This window comes from Eumetopias jubatus, unplaced genomic scaffold (genome assembly GCF_037043125.1).
Source record: "Eumetopias jubatus isolate StellerSeaLion01/CBP00866 unplaced genomic scaffold, mEumJub1_p1.0 scaffold_10, whole genome shotgun sequence".
In the NCBI taxonomy this organism is placed as follows: Eukaryota; Metazoa; Chordata; class Mammalia; order Carnivora; family Otariidae; genus Eumetopias; species Eumetopias jubatus.
This window is the reverse complement of record NW_028274816.1, coordinates 105575630-105603210: the sequence shown is the minus strand read 5'-3', so window position 1 is coordinate 105603210 and position 27581 is coordinate 105575630. Positions and strand designations below refer to the sequence as shown.

Genomic DNA, 27581 nt, shown 5'->3' with positions numbered 1-27581 from the left:
ATAGAGTCTTTCTCTTTTCTTTTCCTAATACTGTCATCCCACTGCCAACTTATCATCATCATCCTCAAAAGGCATGTATTAAACAATCCATTGCACATGATACAGGACACAAATCATCACCCAGACACTGTGGTTCCACTCCTCTGTATGTTCTGCCTGAACCACACCAGGAGGACACAAAATCATTGGAAACAAGACCCTCTTTTCCCATTCCTAATAGTTTATTTAAAAAAAAAAAAAAAAGGAGCAACAGACAGAGTGGTCTCTCCTTTCCTTCCCTTAATCCTGTTCCTCCTTCTTCATCGCCCAGTGATAATTAACAGTACTCTACTACTTCCCAATTTGACCTCTTGGAAGGGGGATAAATAAAATACTGAGATTTAATTATTCTCCCTCTAGCACCAATTCCAACCTGACCAGCAGGAGGGAGAGAGCAGTCTAGCCCAAATGCCACATAGGGCAGAGGAAGAGATCCCGGGAACTCATCACGCCCCCCGCACTGCTGTCCCTCCCCTCAAATGTGAGCTCTGCCGGCCCTGATGATAATATGCTGCAGTTCTCTAACAGCCTTCAAGAGCCTCACATTTACAGCCACACTCTCCCTGCTGTAATAATTCTTTCCTTCTGTTATTATAGATCTCTTAACATTCTAATAAATTCTCTGTCTCTGTTGTACTCTTTTGGCAAAATAACCTTTCATGTTGCATTTCCCTAGCTTGGCAGTGATCTTTGCCTCGCTGTCACAGTAGCCTCTTCTTAAGCTTCCTTAATAACCTTTCCTTGACTGTTGTGTTTCCTCGGGGAGGTAACAGCTGTTTCCATGCTTTTATTTTACATTCCAGAGAAGATGCCTTCCCTTGGCGGTTGCATCTCTCTAGGGATACAGGGAGCTTTCCTGTCTTGCAGGCAAGCAGCCCAAAGGGACCTTTCTCATTAAGGGCTACAGTGTACGGATGGCCCCCTACCTTCGAAAAGATTCCAAGAAAGAATCCTGCTTTGAACTGACCTCCCAGGATAGGCGCAGCTATGAGGTAGGATGAGCTGAGGAGATGATGATCTTCATTTGTGTTGGAGTTTCGTTCCATGCGGCATGTGAGCTGGGGGTGCTCTGCTGGGTTCCATCCTTTCTCTGTTACCTGCTCACTCCTTACCAGGACCTTCTTTCTTGACATGTCTTTACCTTTGCTATGTGATGCCCTCCTTCCTCCTCTCTCTTGCCACTCTCATCCCGGATACCGCCTTTGGTTGGCTTCCACCCTTCACCCCCCACCATCCCAGTCTCACTCCATAGGAGAGAGTCCTGTCTATTGGAGCACACAATCCAATTCCTTATTCAACACCTCTGATTTCACATCTTCAATTCCCATTCTCTTTATTTTTCTTAACTATCTTTACTTCCTTCCATGAAACCCAGGAAAAGAAAAACCTGACTGTAGAATGAAAAGTTATTTTCCCATATTCATCTTGCTATCCAAAGTAATTTTCCTGTGTGTAGAAGCATTGTATATCTCTGGAAGGACTCCCAAGACATTGGTGACAATGATTAGTGAGTAGTAACAGTGATAACTGGAGGGACTAGAGTACCTGGGTTGGGGTGGGAAAGGCTTATTCTTCACTGTGTTCATTTTTATATATTTTGACACAATATAGTAGGTAATATAATAGGTAAGGCATTTATTAACTAAAGCAATTTTTAAAAATTCTGACTATGGGAATGTCATGATTTTCTCTGAAAATACATTTTTACGTGTGTGTGTGTATAAATATATATATACAAACCAGTATTATTTCCTGCTTGTTGGTCATTTTTATCTTGTCACAGTTTTACTAAAACAATTTGGAAAATTTTTAGCTAACTTATGAAAAAGAGAAAAGACATGCTAAGGTTAATATTAACCACTTGAATAACCCTTTGACTCTTCAAATGCTTCACAGTACTCATCCTTTTGTGTTTCTTCAGTATCTTAAACCTCATTTTGATAAAACGACCAGGTCTTCAATATGGAATTTCAAAAAAAGTTTTTTTTTATTTAAACTAAACTTTTCTAGAGAGTCCTTCATAGATATATACATAACAGATGTATGCACTGGGCATGTATCTAAGTTATTTTTATTATTCAGTATTGATGGTGCCTCCTCCAGATAAAAATTTATATGACAAGTCTAAATCAATTTCCTTAGATGTTTCTTATGGAAATGAGTTTTTAAGAAATCAAGAATGACAATGTCTATTAATAAGTATTAAGCAGGAATCTAGGTTTCTTATATGGCACATATCTTTATCTTACCCTAATGGCCAGATAATAAAAATGTTTTTCAGGAACAGTCATTTCAAGTTGATTCATTTAAAATAAAAAATTGCTAAGGCTTGATGCTTGACTGGCTTGTTTTGTGAATCAGAATGCAGAGTTTGTTTACTTCTTTTCTTTGGCCCATTGAATCCAAATCGTTATCATGGTCCGTGGATTCTTCCTCTACAATAGCCTTTGGATCTTCCCCTTCTGACTTATTCCCACAGCCATCACAATAGTTGTCCCAACCACTTCCCCCAGAGGACCAGTGAAATAGCCTTCTAGCCGGCCTCCTGTCTCCAATTTCTCCCTTTTCTTATCCCTCCTCCCCAGATTCTTGAAAGAATCTCCCACATCTTTTGCTAGAATTTACAGTGGTTTCCTCTTGCCTACATTTTAAGTCTGAACTCCTAGTACTCAGAGCCCCTTCACCAACTCCTCCCAGACCGGCAACATTCCCGCATCACCTGTTACTGTTCTCCGGTCAAGTCGATCTGCCTACCTTCCCCCATACACAGTGGTCTCATTCCTAATCTCCGGCACATGGTTCCCTCCACCAGGCAGTTTCCACCAACTCTTTTAAAATCCAACCAAAACAGTATTACTTGCACCAGCTTCCCTGGCTTTATTCCAGGCAACAGTAAGGACTCCTATGCTCTCTCAGCATCCAACTGTTCTCAGATGCACCTACTTCGTGGGTTCCCATCTCAAGTGTGTATCTTGTCTTCATAACTGATACCCTGTTCTTTAAAGTCAGGAGTTTGGGTTTGCTTTTTTTTTTTTTGTAACCTTTTCTCAAAAAAATGCCTGATGAATGCATGGATAATTGAATGAATGCATGTGAATGTGAAGGTCTGGACTCAAATAGTAGTCAACATTGGGTATACAAATGAAAGAAAATATCACTTTGAGTAAGATTTCGATCTTTTTTCTAAATATTAAGCAGATAGAGCACCCTCAGCTTTCAACCTGACTCTACAACTTGACTCACAGGCTCTTCTGTTTGAACCTCCCTGTAGGATTCATGGAAATTTTATGAATTCATGAAGGTAATAAATTAATTCACTAATTTTCTCTAGTTTACAGCTGCTAATCCAGCTGAAGCCAGAGACTGGGTGGATCAAATCAGTTTCTTGTTAAAGGGTAAGTATCCTTATTACAGAAACAACATTTAAGTGGATTTGCAGTTGAAGTTATATTGCGTAAATATAATCCACAGTCTTCAATCTGTATTTTCTTTTCTGTTCGTTCTCCCTTCTACCATCCCTTATATTATAACAACAGATAGTACCATGTATGAATCATAACGTAAAGAAACCATCAACCTGGAGATGACCTCTGTAGTATTCGTAATCGCTAGAAAAGGAGCTTCTGAAAACCAGCTCAGCTCAACTCGGTATCTCCCAACCCCTTATGTTCTGGAAAAGAAATTCATGATATCAAATGTAAAGTCACCTAGATGCAATTTAGGCCCCAAATCTTCTTGTTTGAAACTTAGCAGGAAGTAGAAATCTATACTTATCAAGGTGGCCTTCATCAACGTGAACATTAAAAGCAAATTGTTCTTACCCAAACCACAATAAAATGTCCCTTGCTTTGGGATGGGAAGAGTCCTGCCTGAAGATGTTAAATGACCGCTCTTAGAGTACCCTCTGCTGGCCAGCCTGCAGGCACAGCAGTGAGAGTGGCCCAGGAAGGTTTATCTGGGAGTGGCTTGACAGGTAGAAACAGCCAACCTGAGTCCGTCACTTGGCATCAGATAACCCAGGATAGACCCTCGTGGCAGGACCCTGCCGCTGCAGAAAGGCAGAAACGCCAACGTTGTACATGGCCCAAGACCTAGGGAGAAGCACACCAGCCTAAAAACACCAAGCCTTCTCATCTCCGTTTTTTTTTATTCTGCCATAAGATTTTATTGTGGATAAAAAGAAGGAAGCACCAGAGCTTTAATTACAAGAATTGCCTATTTTACTCAGTTTATGCCTTTGCTATCACAAAAACAAACTATTGCATCTACTAAGAGCGTCACGTATAATAGACTGGAACTAGGCAAACATGAACATTGATGGCAAGACTACAGGGTACACTCTCATCTAGGTGCCTTGGATTTATGCGTGTAATATACCCCTAAGTGTGTAAACCTCAATAAAACTCAAAGCAGCTTTATTGAGCTGTACCCTGTGGTACGTTCAGAATCCCACATTGAAGAAATTATTCATTCCATTTTATTTTAAAACAAACAAAATAATAACATATGGTTTAAGCCACAAATGTGTCTTTGATCCCTTCCTCCTATGAGGTGGCACCAGAATTCCGATGAAAATTGTTACAAAATCTTTATTAAATGCCTAATCAAGCCAAACAGTTTTATTGTGTTTTGAAATGAACATCGGATGTCTCTCCATCCATTCCTTCCCCAGAGTACCCTGACTGCACTCCCCCATCCTGCAGAGACCCCTCAGCAGGGTTTCAGAGAGCCTTCTGTACTAGACATCCGAGAGCGAACCTTCCCAGTTCCCCATTAAAATAAAAAACCAATCTCCCTCCCCTGCCCTGTGCTGCCCAGTGCTGTAACAGCTCAACATCCTCTCTGCAGTGACCCACTTTGAGGTCAGCCAGACTGCACAGTTACAAAATGACATGGTAACCCCGTGGCTCAGCCATTCCATTTGGTCTCGCACAACTGTCATATTTTTCTGTATCTCACTTTCCCTCCTTCCACTCTTGCCCGTTTTTCTCTTTATGAACAAACTTGTCTGACATTCTGCAGTGAGGTCATGGGGGTGACAAGCTTCTGACAGCTCGGCTACCCTCTGGGAGCCACCGTCGTTCCCAGGGCTCTGCGCACCCTGGGGAGCCACAGGCCATCCACCTGCCCTTTCTCTACTCAGGGAACAGCGCACGGGGTGCTGGCATGTCCTCTTCCACCTTCTTCTCATCCCTTCGCCTCTTGTGCTCATTCGCACGCTCCTACTTTTCAGAGCTGCTTCATCCTGATCAAGTTTGATTGCAAGGAAGGATTTATGTTGATGGTTTCAACCTGACGCAGTGCTAGTCTGGCCTTTTCTGTGGATTTCCTGGCACCAAGGCCCCCATCAGAAATAACAGCACTTAACCCGGCGTTTCATTTTCTTTTGACATACCTTATTCTCATCCCTCTGCCTCCTTCTCCCTCTTCCCTTCCCTGCCTTATTCTCTCCTTTTTCCTCCCCATCTGGATTCATTCTCATCTCTGCCCTGGCAGATCTGAGCTCCTTAACTATTCCATGTGAAGAGGAGGAGGAAGAGGAGGAAGAGGAAGAGACATATGATGATATCGATGGTTTTGATGCCCCAAATTCCGGTTCCCAGTGCAGACCTGTCATCTTGCCTGGGAGTCTGGGGCCAAAAGAGCCCACAAAGGAGACAGAAGAAGATATTTATGAAGCCTTACCAGGTGAGAAATTTTGTCTTCTGATTATCTTCTATGAGTTTCAGAAATTCTTGACCTGGTGGAAGAATATAAGTTTGAAACCTCCAGAGGAAGCCAAATCTCTGAAGAAAACAACTTAGGGAAGCTTCAGTGGAGCTTCTGTGATTCCCAGTACAAAAGCTCTCCCTTGCTCTGGGAGCAAGACGAATTGATCAGGGTGTGTCTTTCACCCTTGCCGTGTGAGGTAACTTATTACATATGTCAACAATAACTTTATTATTACATATGTCAACAAGGTTAAAGAGTCAGGTAGTCTACTCATGTTGGCCTTCATTGGTTTACTCTGGATCTTGCGGTAGGTCATCAAAACTCTCTAGTTTCAACTTCTTTTCTGGGTAAATGTGAGAGTGAATAAAGTCGCCTCAAAATGATGAAGATTATCAAAAGTCTAAAGGAATACAAGTAAGTGCTGACAAACCTTGTCAGTAACTGAAGAAGACCTGATAGAGTATAACTCATCAGTCCCTACTTCAGATATACCACAAATCTAATCGTCTCTCTCACACATAAACCTGTTTCCTCTGCCCACCATTACAGCAGGCCCATGTACATATTTCTTTTCTTCCAAAGGCATGATAACTGGCATCTCAAAAAATGTATAGTCATCACTGCTTCCACATAGCCCCTTCTTGTGGGAACAACAGCAGCTGTTGAACGGCACAGAGCACAGTGGGGGTCAGACTGTGGAAAACCAAAGCCTGAGCCTCTTAATTGTGAGGTAGTTAGACCACAGGAACGCTGAATCTTCAAGTCCATTCAGAAAGATTGCTTCTGTGGAAATTTGCCAGGAGTTCAGTGCTCTGCTGAGAAATTCGAGTTAAGCCAAAATTTATAGCAATTTAAACCTTGATCCCAGATGAACTTAGGAACGAAGGTGAATCTAATACTCAGGCCCCTGAAGACAAGACTGGTTGCTAAAAACAGGGTCAGTAAGCAACTTGCATTTCAAGACTTCCTAAGAAGAAGGTCCAACCCTGTCAATGCTGCATTTGTCTCTTCCCTTGGTGGGGGGGGGCGGGGGGAGCCACGTCATTGCTTCCTGAGTCAAGGAGCCAGGCTGTGGCCCCACCATGTCTCCTTGCTGAGGACTTCGCCTACCTCCCCACCCACCAGGGAAATCCTGCTTCTCCTAACACTTCCAGCCTCTGCCAGTCCCGGCTTCCCCAGCCTTTTTGTTGTGTTTTATTATGCAAATGATATCTTGGTTGAGGTCGAGCCATTTCTTGTGTCTGAAGTTAAAAAAAAATGATAATTTCCTCAGCAAGTCATCGTCGTTAATGAAGTTTTACAAAAACAGATACAACCAAAGGAAAATAAAATTTCACAGGTGATAAATTTTTCCAATTTCCCTGGCAGAATTCGATAGGATTGTTAAATTAAGAGTGAAGGTGTCTGTTAGAAAGCAACGAGCAGTGATGGGTAATTTTATAGAGTGGAAAATTGAATCAAATTGCTACATTAAAACACAGCTCCTCTGAGAATCTTCCCTTTCACAGTCTGCTCCATTGCAACAGCAGGGTGCAGAAATGGATCTAATTCACAATACTCCCTTAAAGGAGATGTACTCCCCAACTTGGCCAGAATCTTCTTAGGGAGCTGACATTCCACTCACTCCCATCTAGGCTGGGGGAAATATCCGGGTGACACTCCACTTTGGGTTACAGCTGTGGAAGAGTGCTCTGGGAAAACCTCGCTGAACCACTCAGCCCTCTGGGGAGCAAAGAAGGGCCTTTTTGTGCACAGGTTTAGTTCTCAGAGGAACCAGAGAGGAGGGGGCTGATGCTCAGAGGTGCAGAGCAAAGGGCAGGAAAGAGAAGGAGCCTCAGGAAATAAGATGATTTTGAGACCATCATCTTACCCCAGATGATGGGTCAATGAATGTATGATTGGCTTCTTAACGACCATCCTTCCGGAACTTGCCTCCTCAACTCTTACCCTTGGCCATCCCGGCACTGCCGAGGGTCCCAGGGCATGCCTCTGAACTTTGCACCGGTTGAGATGTTGGAGTAGACTCTGGGGGCATGGACACTGGCCTGCTTTCCCGAGGAAAACCATTTCGCCTATGCTCACAACTGTCCCCCGAAAGTGAGGAAGGCCACACTGCAGGAGATCCAGGGCATCTTTCTTCATGTTAGGGAAACCGCAGCTAACTAACAGGTTCTTTCCCGAAAAGAACCATCTATCCATCCCAGTTTTTAGAGACAGCATTGGAGGTGGGCTATATTGGCATTTAATGATGATAAGGATATTTCAGCCCCAAGTCTCCATCCCCCAGCTTCCCACACACACCACTCAGCTTGTTGCTTCTGGAATTTTCTGTTCACTACACATGTGCCACAGTACCAGCCCTGGAGGAATTGGAAGGGAATGTGAGGGCAGCTGACAATGCCTACCCTCTGCTGCCATCTTACAAGATCTACGGAGCAGCCGCATGCGAGAGACAGCAAGGTATTGCAAGTAAAAGTGCTGGCTCTGAGTCAGAATGGACCTGCTCAGCCACCTGCTAGCTGTGAGGTCTTGAGCAAGTGATTTGCCCTCTGTGTGTGTGATTTTCCCACCTGTACAATGGGGATAATGATAGTACCTGTCGTAGAGGGATGCTGTGAGAAGCCTAGAACCGGAGTGTGTAAAGCACTTAGAACGGAGCCTTGGCATGCAGTGAGCACTCAGTAATGCTGGCTGTTAGTAACTTGGTGGTGTTTAAATAGGAAAGGTTACCTCCTTGAAAAATTGAGGGATGGCTAGTTCCCCGCCTCCACCAACCAAACCTGAGACAGTCCAGTTGGACATTTTCAGCTCTAAGTATGAAGCAGGTGAAATTGAAAATTCTGAGCAGATGGAATGTGGAGCACACCTTCTGCTCAGGCCCGTTTTTACTGCAAGGACAGGTGCTGGGTGGAGGGATGGCCAACGGTAACGTTGGATTGTGCTAACACTGCATACCCATCAAAAGTCAGATGGCTTGTGCTTCTCACATTTGTTTCATTATAACAGGTAAATGTGCTTTGCAGAGAATACTTAGCATTGATGGCTCTGCTATGGCTTCCTCTTTGGGCTGCGGCCTACGCAAGCCTCACGGTCTCTATTGGAAGGCCACATAAGTGAGATCTCCCTTCCAGAATATAATTTCAGTGGTCTTCCTAGTGGAGAGAAAAGTGCTTGTAACACATACCAAGTCAATACAAAAATGTTTTTTCCTAGTCAAAATAATGTATGGGTCATCAAATTAAATGCACTACATCACATTGATCATGGGATAATTAGCATTTGCTACGTGGCTGGCACTGTCCTTCCCATGAGGGAAAATCAGAGTGCTCGAGGTTTTCAGCCAAGACCACAAAAATATTAGGCCTGGGTAATATGGTTTCAAGGTTGGTATCCGGTGGGATTTCTGAGCATCCGTGTTGAGCATATGGGGGCCCTTGATTTTTAAGATCTCATTTGCAGTAGATTAAACTGTAGGGAACTACCACAAAGAAATGCTAAAGCAGTCTGTGGAAGATGGGAGGCTTTGCTGAGCTCTCTCTCACCCCTCCCCGGAAATTATTTTACAGGCTAGCACAGGCCCAGTTTTGTGATTCAGTATTCCATAAAAGGACAACTTTTATCAGGTTTCACTTTGTCTGGGGCCTCAAAGCTGGAATCCAGCAAGGCGCCTGAGACCATTGTACAGCTTTAACTGGGGCCTTGTCACAGCTGCACTGACAACAGAATCTGGCAGTGTTCTCAGGAGAGATTTCAGGAGAGCAAACGGAGAGAGAGACAATGAGTTCTCCCTAGGAATTTCTGTGTGCATTCCGATGCTGCCCACACTGCCCCAGAGGGTTATTACAGACCCAGGAACCAGATTGCTTTATAATAAAGCATATAACTGGGTGGTTTTCTGTTTCTTGTTTTTTTAATTTGAGTCAAATGGAAACAAGCGTTCTATGGAATTATTTTTTCCCCCCTCACTGTTGTCCAGACCCATAGGAAGAAGAAATGGTGAGAGTAGGTCTAAGGAAAGAAAAAAACAGATGCCAAAAACACAAAGTTTATGAAGAAAGGGATTTTCAGCTTCACGGAAAAGCAACAGCACTCCATGGAAGGGAGCTTCAAAGCGTAAAAGCCATCAGCAGGCCTGAGCTTCCTGGCCCTTTCTCTCTCTCACTCCCGTGCACACTGGGCCCCAGGCACCAGGTGTTGTTTGGCCAGCACCAAAACCAGGATCATGCTAGGGGTTTTTTCACCTAGAACATCCTCCCTGAGCTCAGCCTATGAAACCCTGCTCCTTTTGCTCGAACATGTCTCCTTTGTGACACCCTCCCAAATACTCAACTAGAATTGAGCTCCGTTTCAGCCCTTACCATGGTGATTTGTATTCAGGTCTTTCTCCTCCAATTAGTAGGTGCTCAATTATTATTTGTGAAATTAAATTCAGCGTATTCCAAGTGTTGCAGTTAGCACAAATTGGATTTGATATCGTGTTCATCAAGACCCATACCACAGAGATAGGATGCAAATATTCTGAGGTAACAGTTGAGATTAAAAACTATACAACAGAGAATTAAGTGTGTTATTAGCATCTTGCTCATATCTTCCGTGTTGTCTGAAGAGGTGCTGTAGCATCCACAGATTTATAGCATATCTGTGCCTGCTGTGGAGTGCTTTCCATTTCTACTTTCCTGCATGCTGTCTCTGTACTCCGAGTCTATCTGCATTTCTGTTGCATCTGTCACCAGAGCACCTTGACATCTGGTTGCACATTGATACAGTTGGCATTTTTTAAGCTTCTGTCACCTTGCTTTGTTTGGGGGAAGTGATTTCCCTCTTTCTGATCCAGTCATTTTTTGCGGCATTGTTCTCAGTTTAGCCCATGTCAGAGAAAGCACTTCAGAAAGGAGCCAGGTGTCATGGGAAGCTGGCTCCTCTCTGTGTCTCTGCAGTGAAGTCAGTGTCCTGTTCCTTTCAGCCTCTCATTAGTGTCCCTGACATTGTGCCAAGACAGTTGATTGAAATCAACTCTCTGGATACTGAGGCTCATTTGTGATGCCCCATGGTTCTCTCACATGTTCGCACAGCTCACAGAATCTTCCTCAACTGTTTTCCCAGTTGAGATGAGATATTTGGGAATCAAGTAGAGCATTTAATGTAATAAGTGGACAGTAATCTTTAGAGGTTAATTTGTTTAAAACCTATGTAAGGTTGGGGTCCCATATGCCCTGTTAGGAGCAAGGACCATTATAATCTATTACTGTTTAAAGTTGAGCTAGCACATAAATTTTAATTCTCTCTTAAATGAAGATGTATTCCAGTAGATGTAATGCTAAAATGCCTAATAATATTCTTATAAAGAAGTTCAACAAGCTCTTTAGCCTAAAGAAAAATTTTTTTTCAAAATCTCTTTAAAATTGAAGGTTCATTTTACAGATGAAAAAGAGAAAAAAGAGAGAGAAATCTAGCTGTTTAACCCACCCTCTTTTGTGAGCAAAGAGACATTTCTTTCTGGGGCCACGGAATTGGTTTTCTCGATGTTGGAGTTTGAAAGATGCCAGTTTGATCTCACTGAAGGATCCGAGGTAAAGGGTCCACCTCTCTGCAGCTGGGAAGGTGCTGAGAACTGCTACCTTGTACACCAGCTGTGGAGAGCATTGCCTTCCCTATGGGACGGTACCTCCATACTCACACCTTCAAAGGCACAGCACCCAGCCTCTCGCATCCGTAGCTAGGCTTCTTGACTTGAGCCCACTTTCAGCGCCCCGGGAAGGTCAATGTCAGATAGAACAGATGTGGGGATTAGAGCTATGGCCAGCGTTCTGCTTTCTTTCTAGGTGACTCCACAGGCACAAAGGAAATCAGAGTATCTGGTCTGGAATTGAACGGCATAGAGCAGATTTTTATTTTTCCCATTTTTGTATCATGACTAGATTAAGTGCTGTTGCCTGAAAGGATAAAGGAATAAAGTTTAGTTTTCATTTTTATCATTGCAAATACATTTACATTCTCCTATTTTACAAATGCAAAGAGCAGGCAAGCCACTTTCAATAATTTATTTTAAAATCAATGCTAATGAGGTTATGTCTCGTCAGTGGCCAAGTTTTACAATAAAGTCTGATTTATTTAGAAAAGATCTTTGGTGTAGCTTCCCATCTAATGGTGGTGGGAAGGAGGTGGAGTCACAGGCACGGTGACCCTCCAACTTCGGATCCAATTTGTAATTCACAGCGGAGATCTGACCCAATTTACATTGATTAGAATTGGGAGGAAGAGACATCTGGGCACAGACAGCAGAAGTAGAGTAAACCGTCTCTGCAAAGGTGCGTAAGCACAGCCAATTACTGGTCTTTGTGACTGAGGCGTTTGGTATCAGGAGAGGAGATGCTCCCCGTCCAAATTACTGAGTACCTCTAAAACTGAGGCCGTAACAACTCTTCTTTTAATGTTTTCAATCCTGTGAAATTGGTCCCATGTCAAAAAGGAAAAGCATCAGGGCAGAGGAAGGAAGGAAGTGGGCAAGTAATAGGAAGACAATGTGCAAAGAATGATGTTTGACATGATTTATTTCAGCAAGGTCTATTTCCGATATTTGATTTCACTCCTCCATTATCTTACATCTTTATTCGTCATCGCGGCGGCGGTTGGGGGGGAGGGCTGGGGGGGCACAACAGGTGGTAAGTAGGAAATTCTCTGTTGTGAGGCCATACATGAAGGTAAGAAGAGTTGAGTTCTTTCCCCACAGAATCTTGTAGGGCAAATATACATCACATATATGATAATTTTTTAATCTGGGTGACATATGACTCATTTCCCGAGAATATCAATCCCTTAATTTTTATTTTTTGCAGGGAAATTGTATCATTTTAATGTAAAATCGATTACTTCTTTAATGTTCTATAATGCTCTAATGTATGTTTGTGCTGTTTCTTCTTACTTATGAGCTCGGAGTTTACCTCCCCCATTCTGACATACCAGAATTCATATTGCTCTATAAAACTTATATTTTTTAAAAAAAAGGAACTGTCCCCAGGCCATCTCCTCAAAAGTTTCATTTAGTGGCATAACTATGGGGAAACAAGCCAGGTAAGTGCCCCAAGACCCAGGAAGAGAAAGTAAATGTGGACCAAAAAAAACCTAAGTGTTCAATCCTCAAAGTGTTGCTTATTATGCCCCATTCATTGTGTGTGTGTGTGAGTGTGTGTGAGTGAGAGAGAGCGTGTGCAAAGATGATGAAAAGGAGAATAGCAACTGTGTTTTTGCGCATCCTACTCCACATAGAAAATGGCTTAATATGAGTCCGGTACTCATGCTTTCTTTGTAAAGACCCAATTCCCATGGTATCAGGTAGTATGAAGTCTGAGATGAAACAGGTTAATGAGGGTAAGAAACAGGCCAATCATGTTGTGACTTTGACCATATAAACACTTGATTGGAGTTAGACAATAGCACTGACTTAGAACCCATTGTGTACCTGCAGCAATTAATTAAAAGACCATTCCAACTGCCCTCAGGAGCTTACACTCTAATGAACATGGCAGGCTGAATAACAGCAGTAAAAAGATAACTACAAGCCCTAAGTACTAGGAACATAAAATTACCTACATGACCAACTTCTGCTACAGCTGAACAAAACTTGATACATTAAGGACTAATTAATCATGGAGGTTTTAAACACATGCTTAGCCACACACACACACACACACACACACACACACACACACACCCATAACTCTGGATGCTTACATAGAAACAATACATTTAGAAGAGAATTCTAGAAGAAGAGGAGAAATAGAGCTTGAGGGAAAGGATCAGGATTCTAGTGATAGGTGCCTAAATAGTCCAGTGGTTTGAAAGCTCCACAAGGGCATGGACCCTGCCAGTCTTGTCCATTGCTGGGCCTCCAGTTCCTAGTGTAGCACCTTGCATATAGTAAGCGCTTAAAAACATTTATGAATGAATGAATGGGGAGGGAAGGAGAAGGCCAGTTTGAAGATGTAAGATGATTTAAAAAAAAAAAACAATTATTGCCTTGAAAAGAGCATGACGAGAAAGAAGACCCACCAGTGAGCGCTGTGAATTGTGCAAGACTGTTGAATCACAGATCTGTACCTCTGAAATGAATAATGCAATATATGTTAAGAAAAAAAAGAAGAAGAAGAAGATAGCCGGGGGGGGAAGAATGAAGGGGAGTAAATCGGAGGGGGAGACGAACCACGGGAGACGATGGACTCTGAAAAACAAACTGAGGTTCTAGAGGGGAGGGGGGTGGGGGGATGGGTTAGCCTGGTGATGGGTATTAAAGAGGGCATGTTCTGAGAGGAGCACTGGATGTTATGCACAAACAATGAATCATGGAACACGACATCAAAAACTAATGATGTAATGTATGGTGATTAACATAACAATAAAAAATAAATTAAAAAAAGAAGACCCACCAGTATACAGAGCATAAGACTATCAACCACTAATTGCTAATGCTGATCATGTTTACCCCCTCAGATGAAGAGCATGATCTAGAAGAGGATGAGAATGGCACTCCACATAAAGAAGGTATGAGAGCCTCACAAATATACAGGCACTGGGTAGGATGTTCAGGTTTCTGACTGAAGAAGGCACTTTTGTTCAGACCACAAATATTACCGGGCTCACTAATTAAGAGGGTACTGGTGTGTCAACCTCGAGAGCCCCAGATAAGATGACTGGATAGGTAAATATCTCAACCTTCAAAGCAGCCACTCACCTTAATTAATGTTGCCAGAACAGCTAAGATTTATCCTACAGAGGGAAGAAACCAAACCGGATATTTATTTTTTCCTATCAGTATTTCCTAAATCAGTACAGTGAAAATAGAATTGCCTCATCTCTAAGAGATCAAAGGATTGAGAATGGAAAGAATGGAAATGCCTCCTCTCTGAGAGGTCCGGAGATTGCAAGTTCAGAGGGGAATGGAAATGTGTCAGATCTGAAAAGTGAACCTGGGGTGAAGGATAGAACTCCTTGGTGATGCTGACTTCTGATGGCCTGGTTTGATTCCAGGCACATCTGGAAATGAATATTTAACAGGTTTGTTGAATACAAAATTACATCTTACTCATCCCAGACTGTTAACCATGCTTCAGGCAGTTAGTGAGCCCATCCTTTTCTAAGGTCAGATGCCCCTCCAAAGCCTCTTTAAGTGAACCAAGGACCTATTCTACCCTTGTCAGTGAAGGAATGTGAATTGCAAGGACCACCTCAAGGACATTCATCTCATCAGCAGAGTCTAAATTATGGCTGATATAGATACTAGCTGATTTTTTTCTTAGAGATTCTATGAAAGTCTTAAGCCTAGGAGTTCTTCCCAACTCTCCCTCCCTGGTCCTTCCCCATTTCCCTGGCCCTTCCTTTTCCCGTTCTCCTCTCTCTTCTCGTCTTTTTGCTGTTTCTTCTCTTTGTTATCCACTCGGCAAGGCCCCCTTCTCCTAAGGTTCGTGCTCTAAGGGAACTGGATATGTAACACGTTCAGTGAAGGACCTAACTTCGCCAATGCCCAACTTCTCCCAGGGAGAAGAGGCAGCATCAGAAGTCAGGTGCCAGAGCAGGAGAGAAAGAAAGAACTGTCACAAGTGTGGTCCAGGATTAGCATAGCTTCCAGTGAGCACCTCGTAACAATGAACCCATATAATTAAGTCCATTCTGAAACTTATTTTCTACTGTTTCCTACTCAATGTGCAGAATTCCAACAGAAAATCTGTTTTCTGACCAACCTATGTCCCATGTCTTTTCTCAACCAACTTCCATCACCAGTGCAGGAAAGAGATGCTTCATATGGACAACTTGGGTGGAATAACTATAAACTTCCTGTGGCCAACTTTATAGTAAACTCCATTCAGGAAGCAGCAGTCTCTGGCAAAAGTCTAAAATTCAGTTTCAGACTCCTCCTTCATCACATTTCCTCCTTCAGCCTTTCTTTCTGAGGTTCTATCTTGGGTAGGGGGATGAGGAGGGGAGATTTATTTCTTAACTGTTCCAACAGCTCTATTTCAAGTAAGTTAAAAAAAGGGGGGGGCACCTGGGCGACTCAGTCATTGGATGTCTGCCTTCAGCTCAGTTCATGGTCCCAGGGTCCTGGGATCGAGCCCCGCATCGGGCTCTCTGCTCAGCGGGAGTCCTGATTCTCCCTCTCCCACTCCCCCTGCTTGTGTTCCCTCTCTCGCTGTGTCTCTCTCTGTCAAATAACTAAAATCTTTAAAAAAAAAAAAAAAACTCTTTTGTTCCTCATGCTTCCTTCCGCCAAAATAGGTGTTGTTGAAGTGTAGTGAACTCTAAATATGTTTCTATGGTTTATACTTCCCACCAGTTATGATTGGTGACTTGGTGATTAAAAAACAGAGGACTTTTTGCTCTCTCTGCGGAATCTGAGGCAGGAATTTTTATTATTTGTGTTTACTTATTTATTTATTGAATTTATACAGAGCCTTTTCTCCAAAGGAGCTATAGAAATGGCAACAAATATGGAGCATCCAAATGTCATCACTTAGCTTTGTAACACTAAAATCTACAGGTCCAACGAAAGAGTAGGCAGGCCCATAAAGGCATATAAAAGGGAACTAACTCTAGGACAGTGTGACTTCTTATGTAACAGACAAGCTACACAAGTTCGGTTCACTTAGTTTTTTTCTCAAGGGTCGCATGTCTTTGGCAGGGTTTGGTGGGGGCGGGGGGGGGGTGGCTATTCTCCTAAAAGATACTATAGCTAGCAGGGTTACCTTTTTTTTTTTAAGATTTTATTTATTTGACAGAGAAAGACACAGCGAGAGAGGGAACACAAGCAGTGGGCGTGGGAGAGGGAGAAGCAGGCTTCCCACTGAGCAGGGAGCCCAATGCAGGGCTCGATGCAGGGCTGGATCCCAGGACCCTGGGATCATGACCCGAGCTGAAGGCAGATGCTTAACAACTGATCCACCCAGGCGCCCCATATCAGGGTTACCTTTAAAATCCACATACTCTTCTCCAGAACTCTTCCAGGGATCCTGTTCCCAGAAATGCTGTGCTTTCCTGTGATAGAGTTACTAACATTTTTAAAGCCCAACTAGATCTTATCAGAAGAGGGGGGAAAAAAAGGAATTCAGTTTATCCTCATTGGGTGTTAATGACCCTGTAAGATGTAATTTCTTTTATTTTATTCTGTTACCTAGAAAATCTATCACAGCCTTGTAGTATTGATTGTTCAATCTATAAAGAGCTCAGTTTACAGCATGACTGTTAGTAACAGGGTTATTTTAATGAGTGAGTCTTCAACACCTCAGATTCTCACTAAATTGCAACCCATCAGCCTAACAGTCTAACACTAAGTGTCTTCTGTGATGAGAGTTTATCTCCCTTCCCTATCATGAGAAGGTAACGTCCAGGTAACCAAAAAGAAAACTTGTTCTGTGTTGTTTATACAAAAACTCCTGTCCATTGGCTTGGGTCAGCCATGTCAAATAAAAAGCCGAGCTGGAGGCACAACTCATCCTTAGATACATCAAATATCTGACCAAGGAAGATCTCCATAAAGGTTGTTTTCACTCTAAAATCGTGGGCAAACTCAGCCAAAAAGGAGCCCACAAGCGGTAATTTCTGCAAGGCAGAAACGTGGTCACTGATGAGCTTCCACCGCTAAGGCGCCTTTCCATGTTAGTGCATATACCAATGGAGTTGATTCCACGAAAGAAACAGGGAAGCCACAGAGGGCTTTGCAACTCTTACTTTTTGAAACCTGTTTCCTAAGACCAAACATAAGTTGAGCATCAGCCAGCTACAATTTTGGCCCAGTAAAAGGAGCATAGGAGATGAAGATCAGGATCTGTGAGTGGTCTCCATCCAGTTCAAGATCATACTTACAACATTAAGGACCATAGAGATTTCAAAATTCAAGATTAAAGGGCTATGAAAACAAGCAAATGGTAATGTTCAGCTGCTCTTCTTGTTCTGGTGTCCTAGCCAGTGGAGTTTGGCAAATTTCTTTTTTTTCTTTTTTTTTAAGATTTTATTTATTTATTTATTTATTTGAGAGAGGGCGCATGAGCATGGGGAAGGGGCAGAGGGAGAGGGAGAAACAGACTCCTCTCTGAGCAGGGAGCCCCACACAGGGCTCGATCCCAGGACCCTGAGATCATGACCAGAGCCAAAGGCAGACGCTTAACTGACTGAGCCTCCCAGGCATCCTGGCAAATTTCTTTATGCCTTTTGTTCTGAAACAGTAAGGTATCGGACTGAGTCTGTTTTAATGGACTGAACATGGTGGACTTCTCCGGCCTGGGTTAGAAAATATTCCAGTTCCCTTCCAGTGGGTCACTGCTTTGGCCTTCCATGTCCATTTCTCACCTACCCATGGTCTAGCAAGGACTGGCTTTATCCGTCTTCTCATTCTGTCTCTCTTTTCCATAATTTTTTTAGTAGTTGCTCCCATAACCAGGCCTCATTAGCACAGCCCTTTGGTTCATCAAGCAAATGTAAACAACATGCTGACCTGCCTTTTAGCCTCTTTTTCTTGGTCACAGCTTGAATTCTGGAGCTACCCAGTATCTCCCAAACAAAAGCCCAAGGTGACATATGAACTCTGGAAGGAACACAGTCAAGTTCTGTTGTCTCTAAGGTGGAGGACAGGCAAAAAGGTATCCTGGTCCTTTCTAACTTAGAATTCTCCATGTCAGAGAGGATCATTTTCAAATTCTGACCCTGTCAACAGTAGTACCAACTTGGCCTCCTTTACAGGAGAAATGACTATTACTGGTTATTAAGAACTTGGTGTGCAATGGCAAATGCTTTGCAATAAATACCTAGAGAAGAGAGAAAACAGTATATTTTTAAACTTAGACTGTTTCTATTCTTCCTATGACATTTTGTTTGCGGGGAGCTTAGCTTCTCTTACATGGGATAAAGAAAATAAGATGATCCCCCCCTTTTATTTTCTCTAGAAAAAGTCCTTCTCAGCTCTGCTTGCAATTTAAATGCAGTGATCATACCCATTAGCTTCTCTATCATTGTAATTGTTGTTAATTGTTATAACTGTTTTAGTTATTAGTGGTGTCATTATTGCTCTAGGTCCTCTGTCTGTTTTATGCTGAATATATTAGTGCTTTGCTTTTGAATTACCAGGCTTTACTTAGTGCAGAGTTACGTTTTTTTTTTTTTGGGAGACATTGAGAAATGCTGGCATTAAGCTTTATTCTTTTGTTTTTCATTCCAAATGGACAGACTGGAAAAAAAATAATTAGATGGAATAATGTCCTCAAAATGAGAATGAGGATGCTTTGAATTAATTAAATGGTCAGAATGCTGCACCATGTCTGATCTCAGACTGCTGCTAGAGTCGTGTAAACCTAAAGGAACCTGAATCCAGTCCACAGAGGAAATCCTCTCTCAGGCTCCCAATTCCTCAGTGGTCTAAAGACATCAGTCTCCTCAGGCATTCCCCTGTTTATAGAATGACCTGGACAAATTTAGGGAGAAGCTGGACTGCCCCAGCAAACTTCCAGGCCTTTAAGCTCTTCCAGAGGCAAAGGGTCAGGAATGAAGCCCTCCTCCACCTTACCTCGTCCCCTCTTCAAGATCTTTAAATAACACCCGTTCTCGGTCAGGTGTTCATAACACAACCAAAGCTTCCGGGAAGCCTTTCGTGAAGTTAGCTTCCCTGTTCTATACAGCACCCTCAACTTCCCCTTTGAAGACATATCACAATCGTAGATAAGTAAATATCTGTACGACTCTGTTTCCTGGTACCTCCCCCACTGGACAGTAGCCCAAAGAGCAGGGACGGTGTGTGGTCAATGTGGAATTCCCAGCATCCCGCACGGTCCCGGGCACTTCATAAGCGCTGTGGACGTGTCTGTTGAATGCTGAGGAATGAATGTAGAGAAGTTGTGTGCACACAGACACATAAACGCAAGTCACACCTATATTAAACAGGGAGTCTGCAATACCGAGTCCAATCTTGTCCGGTTAAGGCGTTCCTCCTCACTGAATTCCCTAGTACCAGAATACCTCTGTCTGGACAGCAAGTCCACATGTTTAGCCCTTCATTCTGCTTATTTTTTGAAGCTGCCCTTTTATGGTTCTAGTTCTGACAATTCTGGTTCTTGCGCTAGGTAAACTATCTGCCAGATTCCTGCGCTCTATCTTCTTTTAGCCTTTAGCTTATGAAGAACCAAAGGCATTTTTGATATTTTTTCTTGGAAGGCTCTTGTTTTCTTCCTAGCTTCTTGCTTTCCCTATGATATATATTGCTTTTAGAATAGGTATACTTCGGGCGCCTGGGTGGCTCAGATGGTTAAGCGTCTGCCTTCGGCTCAGGTCATGATCCCAGGGTCCTGGGATCGAGTCCCGCATCGGGCTCCCTGCTCTGTGGTGAGCCTGCTTCTCCCTCTGCCTCTCTCTCTCTCTGACTCTCATGAATAAATAAATAAAACATTAAAAAAAAAAAAAGAATAGGTATATTTCCAGGTATTCTCCTCTGGTGTCTTATATGCCCAATATCAAGTCACTTTTTACATATATACCCAAAAAGTACTCATAGTCTTAAAAGCATTTCCAGGCAAATGGGGAGCAGTACTCCACAGTGACCATCTGCTAAGTTAGACAAAGCCAAGACAATTTCGCCAGTCTTCTTATCATTCAGAAATACCAAGTTGTGCTTTACAAATCTATTTTTAGAAATTATTTTCTCTATAACATATAAATGCATGAAGAATATTGACGTCAATATGCGTTTCATTTCTGGGACACCTGGGTGGCTCACTCAGTTAAGCATCTGCCTTCAGCTCAGGTCATGATCCCAGGTTCCTGGGATCAAGCCCCACATTGGGCTCCTTGCTCAAAAGGGAGCCTGCTTCTCCCTCTCCCTCTGCCACTCCCCCTGCTTGTGCTTTCTCACTCTCTCTCTCAAATAAATAAATAAATAAATAAAATCTTTTAAATATATGTATATATAGGGACATCTGAGTGGCTCAGTCAGTTAAGCATCTGCCTTCGGCTCAGGTCATGATCTCAGGGTCCTGGAATCGAGCCCTCCATCGGGCTCCTTGCTCAACGGGGGAGCCCGCTTCTCCCTCTGCTTTCCACTCCCCCTGGTTGTGCTCTCTCTCTCTCTGACAAATAAATAAATAAAATCTTTAATATATATATATATATATATATATATACACACACACACTTTTCATTTCTAATTTTGTCAAAATCTTCAGGTGATTAATCAATTCCATTATAACTAAAAATACATTAATATGTCCTCTGGGAAAACTATTTTCACTCTTCAGGGACTGATATTTCTCTATTATTTCATGCCCTGGTATCCCCCAAAATACATGCCTTGTCTTTCCAAAAGTTAGCATTTTTCTCCCAATGCATTTTTCTTCCGAACACATTCTTAACTAATGGTTTCCAGTGTGGTTGTCTTGTTTGCTGCCCTCTGTTGTTTACTGCATATACAAACAATTACCTTCATAAAAGAAAACATGCCTCATTTCTATACGGTTAACATGTTTACTTCTGTTTGCAGCATCTGAGTCTTAATTAAATAGATCTGTCCCTCCTTGGTTTTTGTGCACTTTAAGACTCCTACTAAGGTTCTTTTCCAGATACACACAGGGATTTTGTTTTCCTGTGCCTTTATTATTTGAATTGCTGGTAAGTTAGGAACAAGTTTTTTAGAAAGTAAACCTAGCCAGTGCGTCTGTCCACCCACACTGCCCACCTGCCTTCCCCCATCTATTCTCATCCTCAGTGACCAGCACTATCATTCCTCATGGGAGGGTCAAAAACAAAGGGCAAGGTAGAAACTGGTACAAATAGGATCCCCAAAAGTCACTTGAATTTTAATTAGAACCCAGGACTCCTGACTCCCATCAACAAGAATCTCATCTTTGGTAGGTGCTTTGCTGACCGCTCTCCCCCGCAGCATCCGAAGGAATGGAAGCACAGCCACATCATCCCTGGTCCAGTGGGCGTCTGCTCTCCTGCCATTCAAATCCCCAGATCCTCTCCCACTTTGTGCTCTAGTGTTTAACCTTTCCGGGTAGAAGAAGATCAATACAGATTCTTCATTGCTAAGAATCGATGGCTGTCCTGTGGCATCACTGCCATCTAGTCTTGCTGAGAAGCCCAGTAAATCTCTCCAGCTGCTTCGAAAGCTTGGTTTGTCGTCTTCAGTTGCTTTCATTTTTAATGCAGATCACTTTGGTTTCTGTCCCCCTGGGGGCTTGCAGATAAATCTTGGCAGGCATGTTCAGGGTCTACAAATGAGATGCTGGAAAAGGGCCAGCCCACCCAGAATTTAGTTGTAATGGATGAGACACCCCCCTTGGTTCCACTTAAAGACTGGGCTATTCGTAACCGTATTTATTGGGGGATTACCTCACACAGAATCTGGGTGGGAAGTGCCCAGGATGAAGTTCCTGTTAACAGAAGAGACCAATGTGTGAGATTGTGATGCAGACACAAGCTGGCTGACTCAGCCTCTCAGTAATAGGCAGAAGTTGGAGACTTACCCATTCCTTCAAATGGATTTTGAAGACAAGCACTGGATAGTTTAGATGCCCTGGATCAAGAAAATCTGGCAGGAAATCTCTGCACTGCTTACGTACAAACCAAGTAAAAAATTACCTGCCTGTTTTTCTTTTGTTAATAAATGAATGTATTTATCATATTATTGAATAACATCTGACTTAGGGTGATCTGTAAATATTTAATGTTAGTTAATGATCTCCTTTTCCCACAGTCCTTTGCTCATGCTGAGTCTTTGGCTGATTCTCATCCCAGCCCCCCAACCCCCGGAATCCTAGGTTTCCTAGGGGCAATATTAGAACCCTGGTTTCCACTTGCAGCAAATATGTGGGCTCCATGGAAAAAGACAGAGTCCTTTTAACTTTGATTTCTCCTCTCTTTGACCAGTGGACTATACCAGTTACTACCAGGGCCTATGGGATTGCCATGGTGACCAGCCAGACGAACTGTCCTTCCAAAGGGGTGACCTCATCCGAATTCTGAGCAAGGTAAGGACATAGAGTGTGGGGTCTGGATCAAAAGTCAATTTTGGGGAGGCGCCTGGGTGGCTCAGTCAGTTAAGCATCCGACTCTTGATTTTGGCTCAGGTCTTGACCTTACGGTTGTGAGATGGAGCCCTACGTCGGGCTCTGCATTTGGTGTGGAGCCTGCTTAAGAGTCTCTCTCTCCCTCTCCTCCTGCCCCCCCTAAAAAAATCGATTTTTTTCACTCTCAATGATGTAGTCACCATAACCAAAATTATTCCATGTCATACATTTCTCTTGTGTGCATTACATGGCTCCCTCACACATAAAGTAAATTCCCATTGATTTATAATTGTTAGGGAAAAGTTTAATTGAAAATTCAGATTCAGGAACTAATTTTCAAATTTAAAAATTCAATAAAGTAGATATAACACTAAAACCATGCCAATCAATTTATTCTTTTTAGGGTTTTGTGGTACTTAAAAGGTCATCATTATATACATAATTTATTACTGTATAATTCTCTTGAAAACATTCAGGCTTGGCAAACCATCTTCTTATGTCATTTACAGATAAACAAGACCGTAATATAATTATGATGGGGCAGTCAGAGCTAGTTGGCTCAACTGGTTTGAACAAGTGCTGATAAGGTCAAGATAGTGAATCCAGCCCCTCAAGAGCCAGCTAACTTTATTCTCTTCCTCAGTCATAAAGTTAATCCCTAGCCCCAACTAACCATCTCACAAGTAGTGTTGTTGATCATAAAACAATTGGGAAAAAATAAAAGGATAGATTATTGAAGATCCATCACTAATGTGAAGATGATTCAGAACTCACAGGCTACCATTTGATGGTTCAGTATCATCATCTTTGTAGAGAAAGATTATACATATTCTATATAGGTGGGCTAAGGAAACAGGTTCTGAAGTAACTTACTAAAAAGTTCTTTCTCTATGAGGTCAGTCAATATCTACAAGCACATTTTTTAAATAAGCACCGTTTGCTCTTTAATTAATGAATATGTGGATTCCATAAAGGTAAATTGAAAACCTATTGTGTTATTAACCCATCATTTGCCATGTATCTTTATTCTGTCCATGGCCAAGGGTTTGTCTCGATTTGAAAGATACCATAAGGTCCTTAGGAAACAGACCAGGGCTGACTTAAGGTAACTTTCAGGGGTTGCAACAAGTCCCCTTGGAACAAGGACCAAATTCAGACCCAACCTTTTGCAAAAGAGTAGGAAGCCTGCAAGCTCTGCTGACTGAGATCACAGTCTTCTAGTGATTTCTTCCAGAGTCCTAATTCAGCTCCATCCTAGTGCCATTCTGGTGCAGCTCCAATACACCAAGAATAAATTGGAAGTAAAGAAGGGAGTGGACATTGGCCTGATTGGTATTTCAAATGCCCGAAAGCAAGGTTTGCCTTGTAATAGAATTTGTGTACATTACCACACTGGCATTACAGGGGTAATCGAGTTATCCACTCAGGTGTGACCAGGCCTCTGTTTGCCCAGAGCCTGCAGGTGAACAAATTAACTGTTTACATTGTCTGAGGTGCCTGCAGCAGGAGGGGGGTGCAGAGAACAGAGCCAGACTGTCTGCTGGCCTTCTCTCTCGGTCATGATTATTTTGTTTGTTTTGCATATCTTTTGCCTTTGTTAACGGCTTCTCACTGGGGGTCCCTTTCCTCCATTTAGAAGGGACTGTGTGGTGACTTGCCCTGAAGTACAGAGCTATCTGTGGGTACCATGGCTGTCATATTTTTAAGAGATACCAAAGAACATGGAGAGCCTCCTCTGTCTTTTATAACCAATCCCCCTCCCTCCCCTCCCGTACAGAAAGCTAATATATCAAAGTTTGATTCAGGGAGAATACCTTGCTGCTCTGGTTCTGTCTGGTTTCTTTCTCCATCTTTTGGACAGTCTTAAGTCTATTTTTATCCTTTGCGGGTGTAGTAGCGCATTTCTTCCCCCAAAAGCTACAGCAGCTGCCTCCCTTCTTTCTGCACGCTGTTAATCCCTGCATGTCAGAGGAGGAAATGAGAAGCTGGAAGCTCAACTGGAGTTTCCCTCATAAAGCTTCATTCCAGTTAACGTTGGCTTGGGGAGCATTTCGGATTGGATTTACCTTTATTATACCACCTAACTCAATAACGGTCCTTGGACAGGAAGGAACTTTAAAAAGGCCACCCAATCCATTCCCTTGCCTCGAGGAAGCACAAATGAAACAATTCAGACAGATAGAGAAAGGAGATCCCTCTACCATTAGCTGTTTGTCTATTCAGACGTTCAGCAACTCCCAATCTCTGGAATTTTCTCTCACATGAATCCTAAATGCATTCCACTTTAGCCCCAGCTGGCTTCCTTTGTTGGAGTCAGTTATACTCTACAACCTGCCTCTCACATGTGGAGGAAAAGAACTGACCCAAGTGGAGGTTAGTCCAGAAAAATGGTATCCGGAAATCTCCATTTTACTTTTCTCTCTGGCCAGTCAAACATTTGTCAGACAAGAAAAGCACACTGGGTTAGGAACTGGAGAATTCTATTTCCACCAAGAAATGCAAGGCAAGGGGTGTCTGGGTGGATCAGTCGGTTAAGCGTCTGCCTTAGGCTCAAGGTCATGATCTCAGGGTCCTGCAATTGAGCCCCACATTGGGCTCCATGCTTTTCCCTCTCCCTGCTTTGTACACTCTTTCTCTCAAATAGATAAGTAAAATCTTTAAAAAAAAAAAAAAAGAAAGAAAGAAAGAAAGAAAAGAAACAAAATGCAAGGCAAGATGCAACCTAGTGTGGCTCAACTTACCTGGACCAGTTTCCTTACCTGTATAATGAGGGAGCTGTGTTGGATAACCTCTAAGATTCCTTCCACCTCGAGCATTCCTGTTCTAAACATGATGAGGCTGTCACCACAAAACTGCTAAAGAAATTCCACACAAAAAAGTGTTTCGCTTTAATTATTTATTCAGATTAAACAAATTTAAAAATTTCAATTATAAGCTCTTTTGTTTTGGGCCCTCATAAATGCCTCTGGTTTCCCCCTCTCTCTTTGTATGATAAAAGAAATATTGGTGGGGGAGGAGCAGGTTAAGAACAGGAAGGGGCCCCTGGATGGGGAAGCCAGGTTGGGTCTGGATCTGGGCTTTATTCCTGGGCTCCTGCCACTCCCTGATGTTTCTGAATGGTTGCCCAAATATGATCCAACCTTGAATCCTAGAATCCTCGGGCCTCTTAGGCCCGAGAATCTGTTAGGGCCTAGGGTCTTTGGACCCAAGAATGACTGCAGAAAGAGAGCTATTTGTCCTTTTTATATTTTATTTTATTTTATTTTGGGGAGAGAGAGAAAAATATTTATATTTTATTTTATTTTGTTTTTGACACCCCCGGAGTGGGGGTGGCGGGAGGGGGGGCAGAAGAAGAGAGAATTCTAAGCAGGCTCTATGCCAGGTGCAGAGCCCAGCACGGTGCTCAATCTCACAACTCTGAGAAACCAAGAGTCTGATGCTTAACCAACTGAACCACCCAGGTGCCCCTATTTGTCCTTTTTAAAATAAAATTTCCAGAGAGGATGATTGGCTGGGCAAGAAAGATACACCCCAGAGATAACCAAATACCCATCACCTGTCCTATTCTTAAGGAAGCAGGTCAGTAACAGATGAGTTACTTATGTGATCCTGAGCAAAGTCACTTAATCCTGCTAATCTTCTGTTTTCTCATCTGTAAAAATTGGGATAACTTCTATTCACAGGGGTTATGATGCTTGCATTAGAGAATTCATGTAAAGAAGTGCCTGGCATCTAGGGAATGGTAACTATTATCATATTCCTTGCTTTTCCACTAACAATCAAGTAAACTTTTTATTTTATTTTATTTTATTTATTTGACAGAGAGAGACAGCGAGAGAAGGAACACAAGCAGGGGGAGTGGGAGAGGGAGAAGCAGGCTTCCTGCTGAGCAGGGAGCCCAATGCAGGGCTGGATCCCAGGACCCTGGGACCATGACCTGAACCAAAGGCAGACGCCCAACGACTGAGCCACCCAGGCGTCCCTAAAGTAAACTTTTGGGCTCAATGCTGGGTACATACTAGGAGTTCAATAAACTATTGGTGAAGTGAGAGAGAAAATTAACAGGTAGCCTGTCCTGCCCAAGAACTCTCCACAAAGACACTCAAAAGCACAAAAGCGTCTTACTTGGAAATAGAAAACCATCCAGTGAAGAGGCCTACATGAAAATCCATGTAGGCCTTCCTTGGTCTGAGAGATTTTGTCCCTGACAATAATTGATGGATTGTTCAGACTTCTCATTTGATGAGAGGCGGGAGCCACGTATCCAGGCTCCGAAACGGTAACCAACGGGCACTGTCAGCAGGACCCCTGCTGACCTCCCCTAACACATCCATACATTCCTAGGCCCCATGCAGTTTCATGCCCACTTAATTCACTGAGCTCCAATTTGGGCCTTAAAATATATTAAAGGGAGATTTTAATAACGAAGCAGATCTGCGCATCTAGCGATGTTCCCGTGTTCCTTTTGGGCCCAGATATTTCTGAACAGCTTTTTCTGGTACAAGAACTGAGCACCGCTTCCCCCCACCCCCACCCCCACGGAGGGACGCGGCTCAGGCCACGGCGGGGTGTTTAGCGCTCTTCAGTGGCTCCAGATTGCGGCGCCTGTGCAGGTCTCCTCATACGTAACCGATGGCTCCTGAGAGCCTGTCTCTCGTAAATTACTTCCCACGATGCCTGCGACCACCGCAGAATCCAAGTTTGAATAGAGAGCAGGAAAAAGGTGTTTGAAAGGCCTGTTCACTCAGCTGCATTTTAATTTCCTTTTCAATCTTGTCCCAATTAATTTCA

At 42.9% G+C, this 27581-nt stretch overlaps 1 protein-coding gene across 1 annotated transcript in view; it reads left to right on the top strand.

The window, feature by feature from the left end:
- The window catches only part of SKAP1 (src kinase associated phosphoprotein 1), a 274429-nt gene that overhangs the window by 229196 nt on the left and 17652 nt on the right, over window positions 1–27581 (top strand). Inside the window, exons 7-11 of the mRNA XM_028089854.2 lie at window positions 907–1031; window positions 3371–3434; window positions 5536–5727; window positions 14239–14289; window positions 22651–22751. Coding sequence (XP_027945655.1) covers window positions 907–1031; window positions 3371–3434; window positions 5536–5727; window positions 14239–14289; window positions 22651–22751 — 533 coding nt within the window. The remainder of the gene's footprint in view (window positions 1–906; window positions 1032–3370; window positions 3435–5535; window positions 5728–14238; window positions 14290–22650; window positions 22752–27581) is intronic.